The following is a 16,183-nucleotide window of genomic DNA, read 5'->3' on the forward strand; positions in this document are numbered from 1 at the left end:
TCTGCTTTCACTTACACTGGCATACAGCCAGAGGGGTTATTCTGGATTTACACTTGTGTTCCTGAAAAAAGACTTTGACCTGTGGAAATTAAAACCTCATTGGGATTTATCACCACAATTTCCAAACCTGCTTTAGGATTTTAAATTTGTTTATTACCTTATAAATTAATACACTATTTGAAAACTAGGAATGAGATCATTTCAGTGCAAAAAGGTAGCCTATATAATCCAGTCCCATTAATATCTACAGAAAGAATGTGATACTCTTGAGATGCTGACTCAGATTTTACAACGTCCTTTACCTTCAGTCCTGCAAGTTCCCACTAGCCAGTTATCTTTGGCTATGTCTACATTGGCATGATCTTGAGCAAATACTCTTTAATGCAAGAGTTCTTGCGTTAACGTATTTGTGCAAGAGAGCATCTACACTGGCATGTGCCTTTGCGCAAGAGATGTGCTTTTGTGCAAGAGCATTCGTGCCAGTGTAGACGCTTCCTTGCGCAAGAAAGCACTTATAGCCATTTTAACCATCGGGCTTTCTTGCGCAAGAAATTCATGTTGCCTGTCTACATTGGCCTCTTGCGCAAGAACAGTTGCGTAAGAGGGCTTAATCCTGAGCGGGAGCATCATAGTTCTTGCGCAAGAAGCACTGATTTCACACAGAATGTCACTGTTCTTGCACAAGAACTTCCCGCCACTGTAGACAGGCAGCATGTTTTTGGCGCAAGGTCGCGCCAATGTAGACACAGCCTTTGAGTATTAGATCATGTCAGAAAGATGGTATCTTGCAATCTCCTTCACCTTTTTACTTTTTTTACTATACTTATTGTTTTCCCAAAATGTATAAAACAACAATATGAGATTTTAAACATTAATATAGAATCATAGAATACTAGAACTGTAAGGGACCACAAGAGATCATCAAGTTGAGTCCCCTGCCCTCATGGCAGGACCAAGCACCATCTATGTCATCCCTGACAGATGTCTGTCTAATCTGCTCTTGAATATCTCCAGTGATGGAGATTCCACAACTTCCCTAGACAATTTATTCCAGTGTTTAACCACCCTGACAGTTAGGAAGTTTTTCCTACTGTGCAACCTAGGCCAAACTGTCCCTTTCTGCAGTTTGTTTGAATTAAGGTGTAACTAAGTAATATCTTAAGAAATTTTGAACTTAGTTTTCTAGTATGCTTGTGATTAAGGGCCAGATCAAAAAGCCCAGTTAAGTCAACAGAAATCTTGTCATAATAGTCTTGGATTTTAGTTCCAGCTTTAATGTCCCAGTTCAACACAGCCCTTAAGGATCTGCTTAACTTTAAGCACAAAAGTGGTGCTTAAAGTTTTAAACACACACCTAATTGCTTAGCAGAATAGGAATTGGAGCTGGACATATGTTTAAACCACAGGATTGCTCAGTATCATGCTTCTGTAACAGAAGCAACAAACAATATTTTAGCAAGCAGTGTCCTTTCTGTGGTTTCAATCTTGCAATGTGTTTGATGCAGATGCCCCTCCCCGCCGAAGTCTATGAAGTTTTGTATGGGCACTGTGGCCCGCCCACATGCAATGTCTTGCAGAATTGGGGTGTATATGTTGTGCAGTTTGGGAAAACATTTCTTTAGTAAATGATTTTCTAATAACATTTTTAAAAACAGCTTTTAGCACATGTGAGGGAATAAGAGGAGGGTCTGGTAGTGCAGGGGCTAAACAAAGCCTTTTGGCCAATTAGCCCCGCCCCCATTTTAACTGCAGCCAATGCCAGTCCTGGAGGGAGAATAAAAGGAGGGAACCTGGCTTAATTAGGGGCTGACCAGTGAAGAGTTGATCCTGCTGTCTGTTGGTCTGGCTGCAGGAGGAAGTAAGCCTCCAAACCCTCCCCTGGGGTACAAAGGGTGGAGAATCAGAAGGAAAACCCCACTGAGGAGGGGGAGATTGGACTCTTGGGGCTACACCCCAAACTGAAGGAACAGTTTCTGGTAAGCAGCTGGAAGTCCTACACCCCAGGCCTCTAGCTGACACTGGGACCTAATCACTAGGCCACCCCACTGCCTGGGAGACCTAGCCACAGCATGTTTAGAATTTTTCCAGTGTCATCCCTTTCTTTAGAAAACAAACAACCTTTTAATGCTTCATTAAAATCACTTTTTCTTCCTGGTCGCACATTTTACTTGAATACACTTCTGGCACAGTTTCAAATGGAGGAAATGAAACTGGCATTTTGCCTAGGTATTTATTGGTAGGTTTTTTCCATTGGTAGGCAGTAACAGAAAAATAGAATAAATTTGTCTTTCCATGTCCTTCTTCCATGACAATATGACACCTGGAATTTAAACTATAGCATGATGCACATTATACTGTGTGCTCCTAGGAATAAATTCCCTGAAGGAATATAAAATGAATTCCTCCTTTTTATCATGCAATATGATGTATTCTTAGAGGTCTTTTGCCTTTTTTCATAGTGCTTATTAGTAACTTGCAGGAAAAAACTCCAAATATACCACATGTTCTTTTAGGTTAAACATTTTAAAGTAAAGTGACCAGCTTGTCTGTCTTTTGTCAATATTACCTTTAGAATGAGTTGAATGTATATTAAAAAAAAAAAAAACTTTATTCAGAAAATGAAACTTCAGTGTTTGATTAAAATATGTTAATAGACAGTAAGTCTTTCATGATTACAGTAAAACCAGCAATGATGTATAATACACACTTGGCATTTGTTTTTCCAATGACAGGAGAAAAGCTTGGTGCTCTGGAAGTCAATAGAACCAGGATTTCATCTTGTATGTTAAATAGTTTCTAGTGGCATGACCATGTACTCTCCAGATCTTGGTCCACATCTTATCCTTTATGCATATTTGCAGATGCGGAATAGAAGACCAAGGAAATTCTGAAAGGTTAACCTATTTCCTTATGCTGCCCTACGGTTATGTCTACGCTGCATGTTAACCTGGGTCCTTGATGCTAAGGTCTCTAGCATGGGGGTAAGCATCCCCATTGCCAAGTGCTAACTGCATCACTGTCTTCCCTGTTTCTGCATTGTGTGTGAATATACACCAGGAATCATTGAGACACTCTAGGATTCTTTCTCAGTTAATTGTCAACTGCAGTAGAACTTGTTTATCTTTTGGGGGGGAAGAGGGAGAGCGGGAATGTGCTAGAAGACTATCAGTACTTGTTAGCCTGGATTCTTACTATAAAATAGGTGGGTTCCAGCTTAAGTTACAGTGAAGCCTAGTGGAAGAGCCAACAGCAACCACAGGCCTGTGGCTCTTATAGATTTCAAAGGAGGAATGCAGAACTCCGCATGCAGCCTGGGGCCAGCAGAACAAGGAGCAATGGTCTCAAGTTACATTGTGGGAGATCTAAGTTGGATATTAGGAAAACCTATTTCACTAGGAGAGCGGTGAAGCACTGGAATGGGTTACCTAGGGAGGTGGTGGAATCTCCAGCCCTAGAGGTTTTTAAGTCCTGGCTTGACAAAGCCCAGGCTGGGATGATTTAGTTGGGATTGGTCCCGCTTTGAGATTCTTCTAGCTCTAGGATTCTCTAAATGAAGCTGTTATCAATTTTGCAGCAGACTTATACAGCTCTCTGCTTTTCCTCTTCTATGGCTTCCTAATCCATGTCTACTACTTTCTGCTCACCTTAAAGCAGGGGACAACAGTGGCCCTCAGAAGATCAATGGAACTGCTGTGCTATTAGAGAAAACACATGCATCTCCCCCTACCTCCACCTACATTCTTTTCACAGGGGGGAAAAAAACCAAGCAGATAAGATAAATCAATTAAATACTTAACTAAATAAGTGATTTCCAGCAGCAAGGAAATTAGCTGGCCCTAATGCAGACAGGTCACACGCCTCATGGTCTTTTTTTTTTTTGTGCTTCCAAAGAGTGCTAGAGAGAAAACAAACTTCCTAATAAAAAAACCTAAGCCTCCTTCTTAACTAAAGTTTTTTAGTGGTTAAACAGAATGCATGGTATTGTAAGGTGTTTATGGGGTTTTTTTTGGTTAAAGGGTGCTTTAATTTTCAATTGGATTCTCCTCACTTGTGGAATAGTCTTTTTATTTACTTATACATAACCCCCCCCCCCCCCACACACAAAACTAAATCTACTGTACACATTAAATCCAAAACAAAGTCCAGCTCCCTAAGTACAACCCCAACATACTGTGCATACTGGTAAATGGGAATGGTGATGCTTACACTCAAAGAGGAAAGTTTTGGCAAGAATTACAGATTGACACTGACTGAACACATTCTGAGGCTGTCTACAGTGGCGTGATCTTGTGCTGGAGCTATGCAAATAAAGCTAAGCGTGGAATATTGCTGAGCCTCAATTGCTTATCTAATGAGCCACTATTTTTCCAGAAGAGGCTCTTGGGCAAGAAGGAGCTGTCTACACTGCCCCTTTTTGTGCAAGAAAAACTCTCTTGTGCAATGCTGTTAAGCTGATTATTTTCAGGAATAACAGCATTGCACTAGAGGGTTTTTCTTGCACAAGAAGGGGCAGTGTAGACAACTACTTGTGCAAGAGCCTCTTCTGCAAAAATGGTGACTCATTAGGTAGGCAAATGAGGCTCTGTGATATTTCACGCTTAGCCTCATTTGCAGAGCCAGTGTAGACATAGCCTGAGACTTCCACAGGTGACTCCCAATGCTGAAAGCACAAACCTGATAAAGGCCAACCCAACTCACATGAGTTACCTTCGTGGGAAGTAGTGTGAAATATATTCCTGCAAGAACCCTGATGTTAACACATGTATTAGCCAGAGGTAACCAGGACTGATTGTCAGTTACACTAGGGGCACCATTCTGGTAGTTTAAAGGGATTTTAACATGAATGTATATGTATTTCCATCCACTTTAAGATCCTTTTGCACTGTCAGAGCAGTGTTTGGTTTAAATGAGAACCTAGCCCATCCAAAGGGCAAAACACATTGACATATAGTTGATTATATATTGCTTATGTGGCTGGAAAAAGTTATAAACATTTCAGGGAATAGCCTACATTTCTACTATGGTTAAAACATGACTTCCTAACATGTCTTTGACAGATTATGTTTTTTTTTTCTGTCTATGCAGCCAAAGACAAATAACATCATAGTTTGGATTATCCACCAATATGTTTAACTATGGTTATTTGGGTAGCACAGTGGGCAGATCCCAAGATTACACAACTCAGAGATTGTTTCAGTTGTGTGTGTATAATATTAACAAGCAAACGGGTTATTTCTATAGCTAATTTGCCCCTCCCTTTTTTGGGTTGCAGTGTCAGCTCTTTATGTGGCGCTTCTTTTGAGTAAGAAGCTCATACAGGCAAGAAATGGCTTCGGAGCGAAGGGCCCTAAACGGAGAAGCTGGTGTTTGCCTCTGTAACTGAGCAACAATCTGAGACTGAAATAGGCTATACGTTCCTTTGCTCTTCGGTTTCCTCCCTAGTGCTTTTCCTCTGTACTGCAAACCGCACAAGCCACATGTTTGTCACCAGCAGGCTGACAGATCACTAAGGAACTTGTGCACCAACGGGCTGCTGCTCTTGCAGCTGGGGAGAGCTGGTTCCTGCCGCCTCCCCTAAGACGCGGCTGCTGAAGTGAATGTGGGCGGACTGGCGGGCGTGGGGAGGGGTCAGAGGGTTGGAGCCCGGGTGCGCTGGCAGGCTGCGAGCGGTAGGGGTCGCTGCCCGGCGGCTCTCTCCCCCCGCCCCAGTGAATAACGGGGCTGGTCTGAGAGAAAGGAAACGCGGTGGGGTGGGGGAGGAGAGCGCTGAGTAAGCGCCGGGCAGGAGGGAGGGTGCACCCAGGTGAAGGACGGCCCCCTCCGCAGGGGGAGAGCAAATCAGAGAGGGGGAGGGAGCGGATAAGACAGCGGCGGCCAGGAAGGGCTGAAGTTGCAGCGAGTCGCCTGCGCGCCCGAAGTTTGGGAGGCTGCGGCGGGACTCGACTCAAGCCCAGGCGGAGCGAGCGGGGCTAGGCAGGCTCCCGCTGCAGGAGGGAGCAGCGGCTCCCCGGACTGTTGGCGCGGAGAGGTTGGCTGCGCGGCAGAAGCTCCCCCGGAGTGCGTGGGAGCAGCCTCCAGGATGCACCATGAGGAGGTGTCGTCCCTGCAGAGACCCCGCTACGGCTGTAAGTGCTTGCGCGCCGCTCCGGGCTGCGGCGAGCCTGGGGCGCTGAGCAGGAGCTGCGGGGTGGGGGTTGCAGCCGCAGCGGGGTGGTCGGCGCTCAGTTGGCGCCTCTGGGGCTGGAGGGGCTGAGACAGGGCTGCGAGGACTGGGAGTCAGGTGAGCGGCGGCCGCTTGTGCCCTGCACTGTCCCGGAGACAGACACGTGTGCGGGGCAGCAGAGCTCGCTGCGCGCGGGCGGGCCAGGTCTAGGTTCGCTGGGGCTGCCGCTGAGGCGCACACCTGCTGGGGCCGGGGAGCTACCGGCGTGCAGGGAATGGCTTCCTGCTCCTGTTGCAGCAGGGGGCTTAGCACGTCCCGGGCGGTTCACACAGGTGTCCGGCCCCTGCGCTGCGCTCTGGCTGCAGAGGGGCGGCGAGCGCAGCCCCGCCCTAGGGCGCTGTGGTTTGGCGAGCCCGGGCAGCCTGCGCCGCGCAGGAGTGGGCGCGCTCTCACGGGCAGTGACTGGGGGGGATTAGAAGGTGAAGCACGTGGCCCTGGGCAGGAGTTCAGAGTCCTCGCTTAGTGCGAGCCAGGAAGTGGCCCGCGAGGGGGGAGAGCACCTTTCGTTGCCAGCCACGCCGCGCTGCTGGCGGAGGAAACAGGCGAGGGTGTGTGGCGTGGTTTAACGACGGCTGAGCTCACATCTGCAGGCGCCTAGACCTGCTCTTAGGTCTTCGGTCACATCTGCATGAGGCGTGGTATTGGCAGTGGTGGGAAAGTGATGTGGAAGGGCCATGGAGTGAGCGGGGAACCGTTGAGAGGCACATGAGACCTAGTCAGTTGACAAGAAAACGTTAAAACTAGTTTTCAATACCAGTTTTAATGTTGCATCATCCTGCCAACTCTCCTGGGTTTACATCACACTTTTCCTGTAACTTTGTTTGAGGGGTAAGTAGGGAGGGGAGTTGTTCTGACGGCACAGAAACAAGAAGAGGGTGGGAGAACTGACACTGCACACAGTAAACAAACTGGACAATTTCATACTGGTCTTCTCACCTTTGTTACAGTAATCTTACTTACAGCAGTGGTAGGTAAAATAATTGCATAGCTCTCTCTGGACTTATTTTTATGCATTAATTGCCCCTTTAACTGAAAACTGCCCTTCTTGTTGGCTAGTTACCCACTTAGGTGTGCTAGAATTATTTTTTTATACATTTTAGCTAATAATCTCAGAGATTTGGCCTTTGATTTGAGGAGTGATACTACATAAGCCACTGGACCGCTTAATGTTGGGTTCATAGTCCAGTTTAGCCATATAAAATGATAGTACCAATGCTAACTCCTTATCAGCCTTAAATAACATATGCATAATCAAAAGACTTCAAACTTTTGAATATTCTCTGAATTTTTCAGTTGCCATGTATAGAGTTAATTTGGCTTGCTTATTTTTGGCTCTTTAAAAGGTCAGTGGTTAATATTAATACCCATAGGATTTTTTTGTATGTAAATGAATTAAAATCTTAGTTCAACAAAGTGTGGGATTAAAAAATATAGAACAGCCACATTATCCATAAACTGGAAGAATTTGTTTTGAATACTTTCCTAACACAATTACTTTTTGAAACTTCCTGATTTGAAGGCTAGTGTTGACTACAAGAGGAATGTAACATAGCTGCAAAGATTTTATGTATCGACCTCTTTAAAAATATTTTTAAGATTGCCTTAAAGTTAGGCTCCCAGATGTGTACTTCAAAGTAAAAAATGATACTGATACTTGTTTCAGAAGTGGTGGTGTTTCAGTACTTCTGGAATCAGCTCACTTAATTTACATGTGTAGCAATTTGGAAGGCTAACTTTAAGACAACCATTTCAGTGAATCTTTGGCATAATATAACGTCATTCTCCTGTACTCAAGATTTTGTATTATGTTATTTCTCTCTCTCTCCTGACCTCTGAGACAGATATAATAATTTTGCGTCCTTTCAGAAATCTCTCATAATTCAGTCAAATACATGCTAATGTGCAAATTATTTGCACAACTCAAAACATTACACAATCCTAGCTTTATCATCTGATACAGCCTTCCAGATTTTAGTTTGGCAGCTCAGATTTGTTCTGTGGTCTGCAACATCTTAACTTCACAAAGGCATGAAAAACTTATCAGATACAGACCTTGTAAGACCTCTCTCCAGAGGCTAATATAAAAGATGGGGTGGGGGTGATTACATCCTTCCAAAGATATTATTTGGCAGTGTCCTACTGGGAGCTGAGCCAGTCAAGCTGTTGTGGCTTCTACCTGGGAGCCACTTTCGAGAGCTGCATCTTTTTCTTGCATTAGGTTTCTGGTAAACATTTGAAGCCATTCTCACCTTTGCTGATGTGTTTTGGAGTGATTATGTGTTTGGCAAAGGAGGGATGGTCCAGTGGTAGGGGGCTAGCCTGAGACTTGAAGGGTCTAGTTTAAATTCTATACTTCTGTTGTGGGCTTCCTATGTGACCTTGGATGAGTTACTTATCCTTTGTGCCTCAGCTTCCCATCTGTAAAAATGGGAATGGCTACCTCTGAAGGGTATGAGGTTTAATACTTTAAAGTCTGTGAGGTGTTGAGTTAATCTGGTGAAATGGGAGAATGCGTACAATACCTTGGCTGTAGATATGAAGTCATACTTTCATGACTAGTCATACTTTCTTTTGTAAATTACTTCTTTGGGACTGCTATGTCCTCTGAGCTGGACAGTGGATCTATTCTGATAGAAAGTGGTGGTTCATTACTAACCTTCCTGCTTTCTTCTAATCACATTGGTAGCTAGCTTTAACTCCTTGAGAGGACTAACAGTGGTTGTGCAAGAGTGAGAACCTACCAAGCCCCACTCACCTTGTCTCCTTCCTGGCCAGTATTTTGCCTACATCTGGGTTTTTTGCTTCTTCTAGCTCACCTCCCATTCCCACTTCTAATGTAAGGGGCTGTTATGGATGCTTTATGGAGCTGCAACTTCCTTTTCCAGGGGATTTTTTCCAATGGGTACAGTCAGTGAAGATCTTGAAGATAATCCTACTTATAGTCTCTAAATGTCAGGGAAGATGACTAAAGATAGTGAAGGGTACCCGACCGACAGCCATGGCAGATTACTTGTTTGATTGCTAGAGAAAGTAGGCATGGTAGACAAACAACACAAACTCTTTTAAGTTAACAGGAGTTGTGGATGCTCAGCACCTTTGTTAACAATGCTATTAAATAACTGTTAAACAACTAAAATTTTTACTGGTCTTGTCATATCACGAATGTTAACCAAGATTGCATCTTTCAAAAGCATATCTATTTGTAACACATGCCAATACTGGCATAGATTATTGAGTTGCATGTTTTAGCTATCGCTCTTACATCAAAAGGCGGAGAACCAAAGTTGTCAGTTTTAGAGCTGATTTTACTGTTGGAGGGGGAGAACAACTTTTTTAAAAAAAACTCTAATCCAAAAACTTGGTCTGGCCTTAACAGAACTTCATTGTAACTCATGGGCTGCTTATGGCTAAATAAAAATACACACATTATGCTGATGAGTCTCTACCAAGCATAGCTTAAGTAAAAACAAATCTGACACATTTGCAGTTGAGACTGCAACAAAGGCTATAGTTAACTTACATAACATTATTACGCAAGCAAATCCTCAAGATGTCTATTTATGCCAGAGAGCTGTTGCTTTAAGTGTTTGGACTAGCTAAGGATGTGTCTACATGAGCACTTTTTTGTTGATAACAGTCTCTCAGGGATGTGAAAGAATGCCCTCACTCCCAACGTTATGGTAATTACTGACAGGAGTACCCTGGAGAAGATAGCATTTTGCTAGTTTGGAATGTTCTCCCATCGACTTAGCTGCTGCTGCTTGTTTGGTGTGGTTTAATTTTGCTGACAGGAGGGCTCTTTCTTGTTGGCATAGAATGGCTATGCTGGAGACCTTACAGTATTACAGCTGTGCTGCTGTAAAGTCTCAAATGTAGACCTAGCCTTAGATCAGGTCTATCCTAGGCCCAGAAGCTCAGCTTAAGGTATGCAACTTCAGCTCCGTAACTGACATATTTGGAGTTGACGTACCTTAAGCTGAGCTTGGGCACTGACTTCACAACGGGAGGTGGATGGGAGCACATGCACATCTGCTTCCCTTGCCACCTGTGAATTGAGGGGTACCAGGACCAGTCGTGGGTGCCCTCAGAGTTCAATTTAGTGGGTCCTTTCTAAACCTGTTAAATCAAACACCAGAAGGTCAATCTTTTGGGCAGAAAGTACAGACATGGTCTTAGACTTTTGAGTTAAGTTGTGGGGTTTTTTTTGTTTTTTTTTTGGCAGAGGCTATTGTAATCTTGCTGCCCATGGGTCAGGGAATTCAGGAGGAAAGCTTACTGCTTTCAACTGTTTTAATGGCGATAATAGCTCTCCTCTTATGCAGTTTTGAATTGATGCATCTCTTAGGGATGTAAATTTAAAAAGGCACTAACCACGTAACCAATTGAAATTCAATTGGTTGCACAGATAAATGATCCACGGGCTCCCAGCCACATGGGCAGGTGATCCTACAGGCTCTTGGCAGCAGCCCATAGTTTAACTAATAAGTGTTAGCTTGTCAGTTAAACTTACATCTTCCTGAATATTGGTAGCAAGGCAGTTCCAAACTAAAATAAGTCATAAAAATATCAGTAGTGTTGTATCCTGGAAGGTATTGAGGGGAATCCTGCCTTTGAACATTAAGTGCTAATGCATTTCTTGCTAGTATTGTGAAATTTCGGATTATTATTGTTTTGAAAGATTGTCCTAATCTGCTACACAACTAGTTTTATTTTACAATTCAGGTTGCAATGCCAATAACTTGATCTGTCTTGATCTAAACTTTTCTAGATGAATATTTGATCTTTTCATCTTTGTCACAGTGGGGAAAAAATTAAAACAACAAAAATACACTTCAAAGGGAATATTTTTCTGATGCCAAATAAAGAATACATTGTATAAATCAAGGCAAAAGACCTATTGTTGGAAGTTTTGAGCCCTCCTTTTCACAAGAGGGATGTGGGTATAAAACACTCTATGAACAATGACTTTAATGCTGCGTGCTGCCAGCAGTTTAAAAAGAAATAGGACAGACTTCAGTTGCCATTTTATTGGCTTTCATAAGACAGTCATGAAATTGCTAATCCATAAAATCACTTGAGTGGATATGTTAAGTAGGCACATGATGTTTCTATTAGTATAAAGCATAGTCCATAAATTGCACTAGAACAGTCTCATGGCAAATCCATGTTCAGTAATTGTTTCCCAATATGAATATTTTTGCCATTTAATATTTTCTAAATCCCGAACAGATGCAATTTGCAGTGAAGAATGGCAGTATAATTTCAGTTCACAAAACTACATAGGATCAGCTCCTTAAGATTTAAACTTCCCTTTTTAATAAGAGTGGTTACAGTGAAAATACTGATTATCAATGACAATTGTAAATGGAAAGTTACAACTTTGGATGTGCTGAACTGGTTTCTCATAATTAAGTAGTGATGAAGATAGCCAACAGGATAAATTATTCAGCTGTTTGTCTTTTGAAAAAAACAGGCTTCTGAAAGCTTGATCTCAACAGAACATATGTACATAAGTGAATCATACTCAGGTTTTGTAAAACCTTGCTACTAACAAGTTCACCATTTCATTTGTTGAGTATAAGATTTTAAAATACTGTACCGTGACTACAAGTTTATTTTATGTAATTATAGCAAAATCATGAAGTTCTTATTTCTGCTAAAAGCCACTGGCTTAACTTTTTGCACCTGGCAGAAGTATCTGACATTTCTCAATTTTAATTTCAGAACCTGTAAACTTGTGTGCATATAATTCTTGTGGTGGATGTTGGGGAACAACCAGCTGTTTCTCAAGTGTTACTAGTAAATTCTTTGTGTTACTAGTAAATTCTTTGTAAGATTTCCAAAGAGTCTACTATGTGAAAGCGGATGGGTAAATACACACCTTCAGATATATTCTGTTAACAGTATCCCACAAATGTATACTTTATGGGTGTACACTTGGCCGAGAGCTTCTGATTATTGTGGCTTTGTGCAAGGCCACTTTTATTGATGTGTGCAATTTGGCAACCAAATACAATGTTTATCTCAACCAGTCTTTTGTACATTGTTAATGATTAACTGTTGAACAAGGACTTGAAAAGTGCATTTACTTGATTAAACAAAGCACTTAAACCTATGTTTAGCTGCAGGAGTCCTTACCTGCATTTTATTTTGTGAAAAATGGGCTGTTTTCTCTGAAATCTTATGTGCACAGAACACCGAACAGTTACAGCATATGTAAATGCTACTTGGAATGTGATTTGAAACAGGAAGTGCTGATATTGCACTGGGAACATTACTTCAGTTCTGTAGTATTCCTTTTTTTGCTGTAAAATGAGTTGCACAAATCTGTATGCATTTCCTGTCCTGAGAGCCACACCGTGGATTTCTTCTAGATACCACAGTGGTGTGTGCAATACACAACTACAGGGCATTCCAATATTTGAGTTATCAATTTGATGACTTAAATTGGCTCCAATATGCTGGATTTACAAATCAGTTATTCAGGCTTGTGGGGAGCAGATGTTGGTGTGTGTGTGTGTGTGTGTGTGGGATGTGAGGGGTTAACTGGTAAGCATCAGGTGATGCTTAACAGTTAATTGTAACTGGCAGGCTGGGCCCTGCAGGGTCAGGGCAGCCCCTGTTGAATCAGTTAAACAAAGTTTAAGTGGTTAAGTAGGATTTAACATCCCTAATATGTCACATTTCATTGGAATTATAAACAAGTGCAGTTCTCAAATACGTGGCCAGTTCTTTGCAGAGCATGATTGTCATTTGTTTTAATTTTTGGAGCTGTACTTCATTATTATCCTTGTATATGTTGGAGCATTTTTTTTAATTTGTACTTTTTGTGATTCCGTATCACAGCAGTACGGGAGTATCAGGAAGGTGATGCACTTAGGCCATAAATGCACTATGAGATAAGGTTGAATTTATTAAGGCCAACTTTTTATTTTGTAAAGCATGACAGACTGCTGGCTAAGCCAGTTCTGCCACTACAGCCTGGTTGAAAAGGCCAATGACAGCCAGCTGTGCAAGCCCAGGCCTCAAGGGCTAATGGAAGCAGCTGTGGGCCTCATTACCAGAGGGCTATATAAGGCAGCCAGAGGGGAGGTGAAAGGGAGGAGCAAAGAGCCAGGGTGTGGCTGAGTGTGCTCCCAAGCCAGAAGGAGAGGCTGGCTGAGTCAGCTGCTAGAAAACCAAAGCTCTGTAAATAGAAGGTGGTGGGAAATTGGCATTGACAATAAAAGGCGTGGGTGACTGCACCAGAAAGGGTCTCCGGTTGGTTTGTGACCCAAGAAGGGGGCCCAAGGCTGAGGGACCTTGGTGAGGACCTCATGACAGAAGTTGAATTCTTGCACACAGTAAAAACATGCACCTTTCAACATAGTTCAAAATAGTGTGTCCCCCAATAGGATGGCTGCTATTGACTGTGAGAGTGGTGGTAGCTATCCCATAGTGCCTGCAATCTTCTGCATTCTGGGTTATGCCCATGTGCACACTGGGACCAGACCTGAGTAGCGGGTGGTTCTGTGTACATGCCATCAGCATCTCATGTACTTATTTCTTCCCTCCCCCCACTTCAGAGCAACAGCAAATGGTCTTTGTGGCCTTTTGCTTCTTGGTTATCTGCACAGACACCATAGCAGCGGAAGCGTGGAATCCATCAAATATCAAAGCATTACGATAATGATGCTTACCTTGGTGTGCTTAATGTTGGGGTATGTCCAGAACATATCCAGGATCTGCGAGAATGAGGATGAAGCTTGGAGTGCATGAACATACTCTTCTGTGAAGTACTTTGAGTTGGGCAAATGCTGCCAGCAGTCAGTCCTCTAGACACAGTGGAACACCAGCTCTAGTGCTGTCAGACAAGCTCAGATTGGTGGGACTGCATTGTGATAGTTATGGGAAGATCAGCAGTGGCCTCAGAACGTCCATATGCAAAGGCCACTTTCATGGAAGCTTGCCCAGTGCTTCAAGGCAGGAGAAAGAGCAGGTCTCATTCGGGTATTCTTTGGCTCACAGACAAGTGAGTGGCAGTTGTGGAAGCTTGCAGTGCCAGACAACTGTTGCTCAGTCTGGAATCAATTTGGAGTGGGAAAATCTACAGTGGGGGCTGCTGTGATCCAAGTAGCCAAGACAATCAATACCCTTCTGCTATGGAGGGTAGGGACTCCTGGGAAATGTGGAGGACTTTGCCATCATGAGGTTCCCTAACACTGGTGGGGCGATGGATGCAATGCACTTCCCCATCTTGGCACTCAGCTACCTTGCTAATAAATACATAAACCGCAAGGGGTACTTCTCAATGGTGCCAACATCAGTGTGAAATATTCCCGTGCGTATCATAGACCTTTCATTTTTAGGAACATGTACCTCTTCGGCAAGCTGGAACTTCTTCCACAGACCAGAAAATTATATTCAGGGACATTGAAATGCTAATAGTGATCCTTGTGGTCCAGCCTGCTCCTTGCTCCCATGGTTCATGAAGTGGTACACTGGCAGCCTGGGCCAGAGAAACAAACAATTGAACTATAGGCTAAGCAAGTGCAAAATGATGGTAGAACTTGCTTTTGGATGTTTAAAGGGAAGGTTTCATAATCTGCTGGCTAGGGTAGACCTTAGCGAATGCAACACTTCCATTCCCAACACTGGGGCCTGCTGTGTGCTCCATAATGTTTGTGAGTAAGGGAGAAATGTACCTTGCAGGGTTGGGGGATGAGGCAGAGAACTTAGCCATGGATTTTGAGCAGCCAGACGCTAGGACAGTAAGGTGAGCACAGAGAGAGGCAGTGCAAATTGGAGAGGCTTTGAAATTTTAGTTTTATGGAAGACCAGTTTTGAGGCATGTACGTTGTTCCCAGTGAGGTGCCCGCATTGTGTGTGTGCCTGTAAACCTCCCTCCTGCACCTTCAGCACAAGCTATAAAGACACAGTTCAGAAATCATGTGCGTGTTTAGGGAACATAGTTGGGACAGAGGAGGAGTCGAGGGTGGGGGGGAGGGTGTAAGATCACAAGTGTGAGGACGACAGCCTTTTGCTTTGATGCATCTTTCAGAGTTGAGTGAAGCTGTTCTCAGGTGGTTTTTTTCTCTCCCTATCTGCCTCCTCCCTCATGTTCTAGGCCCCTGGGAGAAGAAGCTATGGAGCTGTGTGAAGGGAATGTTGGCCTGCAAGGGCTGGAGGGGCTGAAAACAGAAATGCTCCAGACCATCCATCTGCCTCCTCTGTCTTCTGTAACGCCTGCCTCAGCTCATTTATTTTTATTTGATGTATCCTTTCTCTTCCATGTCCTTTGCCATCTTGGCATGGATCATTGCATTTATTTTGCTGCTGAGAGAACAGATTCCTCTCCCTGGACCTCACTGATGTATGGAAATCTCCTGTATGCTCCATGCCGGTGCTTGTCTGCGACTCAGAGCTCATGGGGCTCATGTTCAAATGTACTGCCTGCTCATGATGCTGGTTACACAGGAAATTGACTTCAAATTTTCTTGGCTTTTCCTGCTCTCCTGGAGCAGGGTCAGAGTAGTCCTAGTGAGGCACTGTGGGACACCTCCCAGAGACCAGAAACGTTGACTTGCAGTAGTGCAGACACAGCACTTTTAACATTGCATGGGCAACCTTTCAATTTAGCAGTTCCTCTTCAAAGTAGGAGTATCAAAATAGACTTTAATGGCACTTAAGTCAGTGGAACAGGCATGGTGGTGTGGACTAGTGTTCCTTCAAAGATTTTTCCATCCAGGAGCGGCATGAGTTTTGTCTTGTGCACCTATATAAAAGTCATGTGCGCTTGTTTGGACGTGCCACCATGGTAGGCACCCAGGTTATTAACAAATATATATACACACACACAAAATGTTATGGAAGAGAATATTAAGATTCATGAAAATGGAGATCCAGTACTTAATTAACAGATAATGCCCAGAAATATTCCAGTATGTGCCAAACCACACAACCTTTTCTCCTTGTAAAACC

General features: G+C 43.4%; 1 protein-coding gene and 1 long non-coding RNA gene across 6 annotated transcripts in view; both read left to right on the top strand.

Moving 5' to 3' along the window:
* Nucleotides 1-1,853: 1,853 nt before the first annotated feature.
* On the top strand, nucleotides 1,854-5,706 carry LOC142829928 (uncharacterized). The gene is made up of 3 exons (XR_012904855.1): nucleotides 1,854-1,976; nucleotides 2,733-2,894; nucleotides 5,273-5,706. It is a non-coding gene; the product is annotated as an uncharacterized LOC142829928 (long non-coding RNA).
* Nucleotides 5,707-5,806: 100 nt separating this feature from the next.
* The window catches only part of IQGAP2 (IQ motif containing GTPase activating protein 2), a 214,803-nt gene continuing 204,426 nt past the window's right edge, over nucleotides 5,807-16,183 (top strand). The window contains exon 1 of one of the 5 annotated variants that reach the window (XM_075932302.1): nucleotides 5,807-6,125. In XM_075932302.1, the coding sequence (XP_075788417.1) occupies nucleotides 6,080-6,125 (46 nt within the window). In that variant the 5' untranslated portion in view covers nucleotides 5,807-6,079. Of the gene's footprint in view, nucleotides 6,126-6,763; nucleotides 7,052-16,183 lie in introns of those variants that run through there. The other 4 variants (XM_075932304.1, XM_075932305.1, XM_075932306.1 and 1 more) reach the window with 4 other exon arrangements.

The sequence above is a fragment of the Pelodiscus sinensis genome, chromosome 6 (assembly GCF_049634645.1).
Source record: "Pelodiscus sinensis isolate JC-2024 chromosome 6, ASM4963464v1, whole genome shotgun sequence".
NCBI classification, from domain to species: Eukaryota; Metazoa; Chordata; order Testudines; family Trionychidae; genus Pelodiscus; species Pelodiscus sinensis.